This window comes from Anas acuta, chromosome 6, assembly GCF_963932015.1.
Source record: "Anas acuta chromosome 6, bAnaAcu1.1, whole genome shotgun sequence".
In the NCBI taxonomy this organism is placed as follows: Eukaryota; Metazoa; Chordata; class Aves; order Anseriformes; family Anatidae; genus Anas; species Anas acuta.
Window position 1 is genome coordinate 1,061,462 of NC_088984.1, and position 9,852 is coordinate 1,071,313.

At 59.2% G+C, this 9,852-nt stretch overlaps 1 protein-coding gene across 3 annotated transcripts; it reads left to right on the top strand.

Moving 5' to 3' along the window:
* The first annotated feature begins 3,282 nt into the window (after nt 1–3,282).
* Nucleotides 3,283–9,032, top strand: NR4A2 (nuclear receptor subfamily 4 group A member 2). 3 transcript variants are annotated; one of them, XM_068686904.1, is made up of 8 exons: nt 3,284–3,778; nt 4,563–4,685; nt 4,962–5,827; nt 6,445–6,574; nt 6,661–6,749; nt 7,328–7,530; nt 7,924–8,102; nt 8,209–9,032. In XM_068686904.1, the coding sequence occupies exons 3-8, from the start codon at nt 4,964–4,966 to the stop codon at nt 8,463–8,465; spliced, it is 1,722 nt and encodes a 573-aa protein (XP_068543005.1). In that variant the 5' UTR covers nt 3,284–3,778; nt 4,563–4,685; nt 4,962–4,963; the 3' UTR covers nt 8,466–9,032. The 3 variants fall into 3 exon arrangements, with proteins under 3 accessions (XP_068543004.1, XP_068543005.1, XP_068543003.1); XM_068686902.1 differs by having other exon boundaries at nt 3,286–3,778; nt 6,661–6,824; XM_068686903.1 differs by lacking the exon at nt 4,563–4,685 and having other exon boundaries at nt 3,283–3,778; nt 6,661–6,824.
* The last annotated feature ends 820 nt before the right edge of the window (nt 9,033–9,852 follow it).

Consider the following 9,852-nt stretch of genomic DNA (forward strand, 5'->3'; position numbering starts at 1 on the left):
GGCACATAACAGAGCTCACACTTTCTGCATTCATGCATCTTTTGGGGTAGGCACCTCACGGGATTTATGGTGCTTTGCGGTCACTGCTGGTGCTCCTGCAGTGCTGACCGTGTGCTGCCGTGCGGGCTGCTGGCTCTGGCTGCAGCACTGCCAGCAGGGCCTGGCCACCACAACTGCTGCTGTCACAGCCAGGGCAACCAGAGCTTCGTCACTGGGACTGACCCAGTGCGCTCCTTCTGCTGATAGAGGCACGAGTGCAGCACCCACAAGTCGCTTCGTGCCCTTCCTCATCTTAAGCAAGCACCGTAACTTCCCCTTAGACCTCGCCAGTTTGCCTCCTGTCTGTGCTCACACACCACAGAGACAGGAATGTTGTGCTTTGTTGGAAATGCCAGTGGCTGAGCCAGGCCTCTGCCAGGAGTGTCCCAAAATGCAGGCTCTGGGGTGGCCCTTCTGCGGGAGTTCTGATGAGCTGCAAGCTGAAAAACCCCGTTAGTGGTTAGTTAGGCAAAGCCCTTCAGGAACGTGGGATTTTATTTTTTGCAGCATGCTCGGTTCTGGCCCTTCCCTGGCATGTCAGAAGTGATTGCAACCCACCTGTTGTGGAACCACTGCTGGAGGGAGCAGGAATGGTGACAGCACATCTCTGCACGCGTGTGCCTGCGTGTGCACGTGTGTGCACGTGTGTGCCTGTGCTCCCCGTGGGGCAGAGGGAGCTGGCCAGCGGGACGGGAAGAGACAGCGGGTGGTGTGGCACGGCCCTGCTGCACCAGGCTCTTGCAGTCCTGGGGGGAGCCCTCGGGGGCCCAGAGGTGCGGACGTGCCCCTGGCCTGCAACGCCACTGCCTCTCCTTGCAGGAGCCATCAGAGGTGTTTTGGGGCTGCTTCAGTGCCTTGCTTTATTTTATTTTTCCCCAAGTATCGCTTTGCCAGGGCAGCTCAGCCTGGTGACCTGTGCCCTGCGCAGGACTCGGGGCCATCCACGGGCAGGGGGCTGTGTTTCAGGGAGCCCCAGGTAGCGCAGGGTGCTTCAGCTTCAGTATTTTAGGGGAAGAGTGACGGCTCTTTTTAATTAAATGTGTCCTTTGTGCTCGTGTATTTAGACACCGAAATACAGCATTTCGCCGCATGTATAAAATTGTGTTTGCATTTATTTAATTTAGAGTTCTTTTTTAAAAGCATGTAGTCTTGAATGTTTGTTCTCCGTTTTTTTTCACATCATTACTCTGATACCGCTTGATTAGCTCCCTCCCCAGTCATGATTGGTAATTAAAATAGGCATTAAAATTAGTCACTTAGCAATTTTGCTGTTCAATTGGCAATTAAATTACTTAATTGCAATTAAAGTCCTAATTTTAATTGGCAAAATGATAGATGTAGATTTAAGATAATATGTATAAATACTTTAATAAGTGTCTATATAAGGATTACTTAATTACTCAACTTCAAGTTTATGCTGTTAACTTTAGAACTTTTAAGTGAGTAATGAAATTTATATTACATCTATTCTAAGGATATGGTAATTAGATGTGTTTCTTGTCCCTGTAAGGGTCTGTGCAGTGAGGTTCCTTCACCGTGCTGAAATTACAGCCAGGACTAACCGTGGGGTGGCACCGACACCGGCCCCCAGCCGGGCAGCAGGCTGGGGGCTCCTGCAAGCCTGTGGCTTCTTGGCTCAGCTGTGCCACCCCAGCTCCCTCCTGGCACACCTTGGCAGACACTTATCGGGGCAGGAGCATCACCACAAGCAAATGATCCTCTTGGATGCGTGCTGAGCAAAGCAGTCGGTCTGGGGCATCACGGAGGTTGAGCTCAAAGGGAGAAGCATCCCCAGCATGAGCACGGTGACTTACCTGAGAGGGAATGATTGGAGTTTTGCATAAGCCATTCATGTGTGAGTGCTTCATAGAGCTTTATGTGAGGAAGAATTTTGTGTTTGAAACATTGGTGCTGTGTGTCCGGGCTGTGCTGCTTCAGGTGCACCAGGTCCTAACCTGAGCGGTGTACGGGGTGGTGCTGGCAGGCTGCGTGTGCAGGCAGTGCCTCTCCCAGCCCTCGGAAAAAGAGTTCGGAGCAGGGCTCTTGCACGCTCAGGTCTCCTGAACAAGGAGCGGGTTTCTGTTCTTTGTAAAACCCCTGCCAGTCCCTGCAGCGGGACCTGGTGCAACAGCCACTCGCCTCCTCCCCGAGCCGTGGAGAGGGAGCTGTACTTATTCAAGCTCTTTCTTTTTTCCAGGCAGAACTGCAGCAGGGGATGCAGCCTGAGGAAGGGCGGCGATGACCCTGAGGTGCCCTGGCGTGGCCACGTGCTTCTGCACCCTCAGTGCTCCTGTTGCCTCCTGACGAGCAGCCCCGTGCCATCAGTGTGCCATTGGGGTGTGCCATTGGGGTGTGCCATCACGGTGTGCCATCGCACCCACCTGCACGATCGGGCTGTGCTGGGCTGGGGGCAAGCATGGACTGAATGGACCTCACCTGTCCGCATCGCTGTTGCCTTTCACGGCCCCCATCAACCCCTCTGGGGGCCTGGGGACACCGGTTCCATGGGACGAGCGGGCGCGCGGTGGGCACGGAGCCCCGACGCCAGCTGGCACCGCGGTGCGGGGAGGTGCGGGAACGCGGGGCACGGGTAGCGCGCGGGGCCTGTACCGAGGGCACTGAATAAAGCGCTGCTGAACGGACACACGGCTCTGCGTGCCTGCGGCGACCGGGGCGCTCCTACGGGACAGCAGCCCCCTGCCTGCCCGGGGGGCACCGGGGGGAGCTGCGGGCCTGGGGCAGCGGGGACCCGGCGGGAGGAGGATGATGAGGATGAGGAGGAGGGAGGAGGTCGGGGGCAGGACGGCAGCGAGCGGCCGCCAGGCGCGGCGCGGGGAGCCCCGACGGGGCGTCCCGGGACACCCCCGCGCCCCCCCCCCGCCGGGGCTATTTTTGGCGCGCCGCGCGGTTGCGTCAATGGCGGCGTCCCCCTGCGTCACGCGCCGCCCCGCCCCGCCCCGCCCCGCGCTCACTTTTTCCCCCCGGCCGCGGGCGGGTGACGCCGCCGAGCGCATGCAAATGAGCCCCGCCCCCAGCCCCGCCCCCAGCCCCGCCCCCGCTTAAGGTGCCGCGGGCCCGACGGGGCGCACCGGGGGCCCCGCCCGCCGCCTCCCGCCCCCCGACGGGCGCCCCCCGCGCCGCGCTCCCGGAGCCTCCCGACGGCCGCGCGCCCCGTGCAGCGCCCGGCCCCGGCGGTGGCCGTCGGGGGGAGGCGGAGGAGCGGGCGGGCGGGGCCCGGAGCGCCGCGGGTGGCACCGTCGGGGGGCGCCGCCCTCTCCCCCCTCCCGGCCCCCGGGAGCGCCGCCCGGCGGGCGGGCAGCCCGTGCCGTCGGGGGGCGGCCCGCGGGGCGCCGCGAGCGGCCGTGCCCACCTTAAGCGGCGGCGGGCGGTGATGTCACGTCGGAAATTTACCAAAGCGAGCGCTGGCCAACGGAGCGGGGAGGCCGGCCCCGCGGCGGGCTGATTGGGCGGGCGGCGCTGACGCGCGCTGACGCTCGGGGACTTTAGGTGCATGTTGGCTCGCGATGCGGAGCGCACATAAACAAAGGCACATTGCGGGGAAGGGCCACTCCGACCGCCTCGCTCGCACGGCGCGACGCTGCCGCCGCTGCCCCGCGCCGAGTCCCGCCGTGCCCGGCCGTGCCGAGCCGTGCCGAGCCGCGCCGTGCCCCGCCGCGCCGCCCGCCCCGCGCCCACCGCCGCCCGGCACTTGGATGCCCGCGCAGGTCTCCGCTCTCCGGTGAGTCCCGCGGCGCTCAGCCCCGCGCACGGCCCCGCGCCCGCCGCCGGCACGGGCCCCGCGCGCCCGGGCGCTGCCCGCGGGGATCCCGCGCACGGGGCGCGGAGCGGAGCCGCCGCCGTCGGGGGCGGCCGGGGGAGGCGCGGGGGTGGCGGCGGCTCCGCGCCCCGCACGCGTGTCCCGCCCGCGGAGCGCCCGTGGGAGCACCGTGCCGCGGGGGCCGGCGCCCGCCCGGCCGGGGCCGGCCCGGGGGGGGGGCTCCGCGGTGTCCCGGCAGAGCCCCGATCCCGCTGGGGCCGGGCCGGGCCGCCCCCGGGAGCGCGTCCCCCTGTCTGTCCCGGCGGCGTGACGCCGAGAGCCCGGGCTGCCTGGCTGCGGCTCCCGTCTGGTTTGAATTAATCCGCGCTTGCTGTCAGCCGTGCCCTCCCCGGGCGGCGGCTGCGAGCCTCGCCGGGGCGCCGCGGTGGCACGGGAAGGTGCCGCGGGCCCCGCTCCGCGCCCGCCCCGCGGGGCTGCCCCTCGCCGTACCGCACCGGCTGCTCTCCGCCGGAGGACGCGAGGGCAGGAGCGGCAGAGCGGCTGGGCAGCCCGCCTCCGGAAAGTTTTCCTCCCGCTGGGAAAGTCTCGGCGGGGCCCCGAGGAAGCCCCGGCTGCGGCCGCCGCTGCCCGAGCCCGTTCCCGGCGCTGTGCGGGGCTGGGGGCTCCTGCCGGGGCCGTGCCGTCGGAGCCCGGTGCCGCCCGCCCCCCGCAGCCCTGACCCGCGCGCCCCGTGTGTGTGTTGCAGCGAGCGCACCGGGCAGGCTGGAGTCCGCCTCCGTTTGCTAAAATCGCGGAAACTTCGCTCCCCGCCGGACTCCGACGCTGTCCGCCTTTAGTTCCCTCGGAAACGCCTCTCCCTCGGCTGAAGGTTGGTGAGCGCCCTGCCCGGCACTGCCCGCCGCGCTCCGCGGGAGCCCCGCGGCCGAGCGGGACCGGGGGGGACCCGGGGTGGGGTGGGGGGGAATCCGGGGTCCGCGCCGTCGGGGCGGGCCGGGGGCGCGCAGCGGGGCCGCCGGCAGCCGCGGCTCCCCCCGGCCGGGCGGGCTGCGCGCTCCGCGGGGCGGGGGCGGCGGGCGGCCCGCGGCGCGGGCACGAGGCGCGCAGTCGTCCGGGCTGAGCCTGTGTTGCCCTGTTTCGTTTCCAGCCATGCCCTGTGTTCAGGCTCAGTATGGGTCTTCGCCGCAAGGAGCCAGCCCAGCCTCCCAGAGCTACAGTTACCACTCTTCAGGAGAATACAGCTCCGATTTCTTAACTCCAGAGTTTGTCAAGTTTAGCATGGACCTCACCAACACTGAAATCACTGCCACCACTTCTCTCCCCAGCTTCAGTACCTTTATGGACAACTACAACACAAGCTACGACGTGAAGCCACCTTGCTTGTACCAAATGCCCCTGTCCGGACAGCAGTCCTCCATTAAGGTGGAAGACATTCAGATGCACAGCTACCAGCAGCACGGCCACCTGCCCCCCCAGTCCGAGGAGATGATGTCCCACTCGGGCTCCGTGTACTACAAGCCCTCGTCGCCCCCGACCCCCTCCACGCCCGGCTTCCAGGTGCAGCACGGCCCCATGTGGGACGACCCCGGCTCCCTGCACAACTTCCACCCCAACTACGTGGCCACCACGCACATGATCGAGCAGCGGAAGACGCCCGTCTCCCGCCTCTCGCTCTTCTCCTTCAAGCAGTCGCCCCCCGGCACGCCCGTCTCCAGCTGCCAGATGCGCTTCGACGGGCCCCTGCACGTGCCCATGAACCCCGAGCCGGCCGGGGCGCACCACGGCGTGGACGGGCAGGCCTTCGCCGTGCCCAACCCCATCCGCAAGCAGCCCTCCATGGCCTTCCCCGGGCTGCAGCTGGGCCACGCTCCCCAGCTGCTGGACAGCCAGGTGCCCTCGCCACCCTCGCGGGGCTCCCCGTCCAACGAGGGGCTCTGCGCCGTCTGCGGGGACAACGCCGCCTGCCAGCACTACGGCGTGCGCACCTGCGAGGGCTGCAAGGGCTTCTTCAAGGTGAGCTGCGCCAGGGGACCGGGGGGCTAAGGGCGGGGGGTGGCAGGGGCCGGGGGTGCGGGGGATGAGGGGCACGGGGAGCCCGGGGGCGCGGGGAGCCGGGGGTGTGGGTCGCTTTGCTGCCCGCTGGAGCGAGATTGGCCAGGACAGGGAGCCGTGTGTGAGCTAACCGAGTGGAACAGAATTCCCTGTGGTCAAATTAAGTGATCTCTTTATTTCGCCATCCTGATTGAATAATCTTATCATTTTAAATAGAGGAGGTCTCCAAGGAATGTAAATAATATGAATGCCCACGGATTTGTATTTACTGAGCGTCTCCTTCCCTTCTCTTGGCATATAAAACACTGCTAGGAGCTGCGGGGTTAGCTCAGATGTTAACGCTTGCAATTTTCTCCCGTTAAATGCCCTGGAAAAAAAAAAAAAAAAAAAAAAGGAAAAAAAGAAAAAAAAAAGGAGAAGGAAATAAAGGAATAGGGAAAAAAGCAGCGGCGGGGCCGGGAGCGGGGCCGGGCAGCCCGGCGGGGCGGCGGCACCTGCGGCCCCCGAGGCTGACACCGCCGTCCCCGTCCCGTCCCGTCCCGTCCCGTCCCCCCCGTCCCCCCGGTCCCGTCCCGCAGCGCACGGTGCAGAAGAACGCCAAGTACGTGTGCCTGGCCAACAAGAACTGCCCGGTGGACAAGCGCCGCCGGAACCGCTGCCAGTACTGCCGCTTCCAGAAGTGCCTCGCCGTCGGCATGGTCAAGGAGGGTGAGTCTGGGCGACCCTCTCGCCGTGCCGGGCCGGGCCGGGCCGTGCCGAGCCCGGCGGGGGGCTGAGCACCGCTTCTCTTGCAGTGGTTCGCACAGACAGCCTAAAAGGCCGGAGGGGTCGCTTGCCATCCAAACCGAAGAGCCCCCAGGAGCCCTCTCCCCCCTCTCCCCCGGTGAGTCTGATCAGTGCGCTGGTGAGAGCCCATGTCGACTCCAACCCGGCTATGACCAGCCTGGACTATTCCAGGGTAAGCTGGACCGAGCTCGCGGAGCCACCTCTCGCTGCGCCCGCCCGGGGAGCGGCCCCCGCCCGGCAGCGCCTCTGCCCGCCGGGGTGCGCGGGGCGCCGGGCGGGAGCCGGGCCGGGCCGAGCCGTGCCGGGTCCGTCCGAGCCGAGCCGGGCCGAGCCGGGCCGAGCCGTGCCGGGCCGGCCCCGCCGCCGATCCCCGCGGCCCCCGCCGCCGCCCCCGGCTTTGCCGCTCGCTTTGCGCAGAGCCGCGGCCGTCTCCCCGCGCGGGGCGGCCCTGGCTGCAGCCTGCACGGAAACGGCGATTTGCATATTTAAAGCAGCGACCTCGTAGCACCGTTCCTAATTGAATTAATTGCCCTGGAACATCTAATTTCCTTACTGGTCAGAGAGAGGTTTAATTGTTATAAAAACCTGGCTCCCCTACTAGAAATGGGGTTAGCAATTTCACGGGTTATATACTTTGGAGAACCTCATTAAGTGCTTTTTAAAATGAATTTCCAGTTCCAGGCTAACCCTGACTACCAGATGAGCGGAGATGACACTCAGCACATCCAGCAGTTCTATGATCTCTTGACCGGCTCCATGGAGATCATCCGAGGATGGGCAGAAAAAATTCCCGGCTTCACCGACCTTCCCAAAACAGACCAAGACCTGCTCTTTGAATCCGCCTTCCTGGAGCTGTTCGTGCTGCGGCTGGCTTACAGGTAAGCGGCCAAAATCCGAGGGGGGAACTTCTGGGCGATTATGAAATCAGATCCTTTCAAGGTCCACTGATCTGCGTTTTATTAACTCCTCGGTAATTAGGTGCCTCCTAAATCCTTCATTTATTGCTCCTCAAGTAATTAGTTGTTTAGCTTTTCTCCCCCATCTTCCCTTTTCTTTCTTTTCCTTTTTTTTTAAACGTGTCCATTTCTTTTTTCTTTATTTTTTACCTTTCTCTCTCATGCTTCCTCTCTTATCTCTCCCTTTCCCCCCCTCCTTTTGCTTTCTTTTTTCTCTTCTCTTTGCCTTTATGTTTTTCTTTCCTTTCTTTTTCTATCTATTTGTTTCTTTTACTCATTCATCTGTTCATTTTGGGGTTGTCATATTCCTTCCAGGTCAAATCCCGTGGAGGGCAAGCTTATCTTCTGCAACGGGGTGGTCCTGCACCGGTTGCAGTGCGTCCGGGGCTTTGGGGAATGGATTGATTCCATTGTTGAATTTTCCTCCAACTTGCAAAACATGAACATCGACATCTCCGCGTTCTCTTGCATCGCTGCCCTGGCTATGGTGACAGGTCAGTGCCCTCTCTTTTTCGCTCAGCGCCACCAGGCAGCTCCTCTCCCCTCCTGCCTTCCCCGCAGTGTCAGACCTGTAATGTCCTGCATCCTTGTCTTTTGCAGAGAGGCATGGGCTTAAAGAACCCAAGAGGGTGGAAGAACTTCAAAACAAGATTGTAAATTGTCTCAAAGACCATGTGACTTTTAATAACGGGGGGTTGAATCGCCCCAATTATTTGTCCAAACTCTTGGGGAAGCTCCCTGAACTTCGCACGCTTTGCACGCAGGGGCTGCAGCGCATTTTCTACCTGAAACTGGAAGATTTGGTGCCACCACCAGCAATAATCGACAAACTTTTTCTGGACACTTTACCTTTTTAAGACTCTTCCCATGCACTTACACTGAACTTAAAAGAAACTTCACCTGTCTGAAGGGGAATTCATCTGGGCACAAGGCAGCACCTTTGGGTGCCAGATTCCCATCCCAAAAAGTGTTGCTAACTTCCTGCAGGCAGAACGTGAAGGGGCATTTTGGCTCTGGGGCATCATGGATGCAGATCATGGACTACACAAATACCATGGTATAAACTTTTTATTATCAGCTTATAAATGAATTTATTATTAAGGACTTCTGATTAAAAAGATGACCCTATCTGGCAACGCCAGGTGCGCAGCTAAGACTCGTAACGGTGACAAAGTATTAAGGTGACCCACAAGTCTCACCCTCCTAAAGACTAAAGTTTTCTGCTGTAAAAGAAAGCTGTAATATATACAAAACCTAAATGTTCTGTGGGTGGCATGTCATTAAAGAAGGCAAAGGCTTGTAAATTTATCAGATGCAGTTTGGCTTTTTAAAAATTATTCTGTGCCTATTTATGAATAAATACGGGAAACAATTCTAAAGAATTACAGAGAAAATCTAAAAGCATTTGCAAAAAAAAAAATAAATAAATACATAAAAGGAGAATAAAGAGAAAGAAAAGTAAATGACTCCGTACAAGGAAGGCATGATGATTCTAGGGTGACAATGTTATAGGCACTTGCTATTTCAGTAATGTCTATATTCTATAAATAGTATTTCAGACACTATGTAGTCTGTTAGCTTTTATAAAGACTGGTAGTTATCTAAGCTTCAAACATTTTCTCAATTGTAAAATAGGTGGGCACAAGTATTACAAAACCCGAAATCCTCGACAAAGGGACACATAGTGTTTGTAAACACCGTCCGACATTCCTTGTTTGTAAGTGTTGTATGTACTGTTGATGTTGATTAAAAAAGAAGTTTATATCTTGATTATTTTGTTGTCTAAAGCTAAACAAATCTTGCATGCAGCAGCTTTTGACTGTTTCCAGAGTGCTTATAATATACATAACTCCCTGGAAATTACTGAGCACTTTGAATTTATTTTTTTTTATGTCTAAAATTGTCGGTTAATATATTATTTTATGTTCGAGTAATATTTTTAATATTGCCATATTCTGTAGTATTTTTCTTTGTATATTCCCAGTATGGCACATTATACAAGTCACTGCCTTTTTTTCTATGGTGTATGACAGTTAGAAACGCTGATTTTTTTTTTTCCTGATAACTCTTTCTTTGAGAAAGACAATTTTAATGTTTACAACAATAAAACATGTAAACGAATAGAATTTCGTCTTCTTTCTGTCTAAGTGAGAAGCGCCAACACCAGCATCCATTGCAAATAAAGGAGAGTAGACTCTGACAATGTAGTAGTAAACTGCAGAGGAGAATGGATGGGGCGGTTTC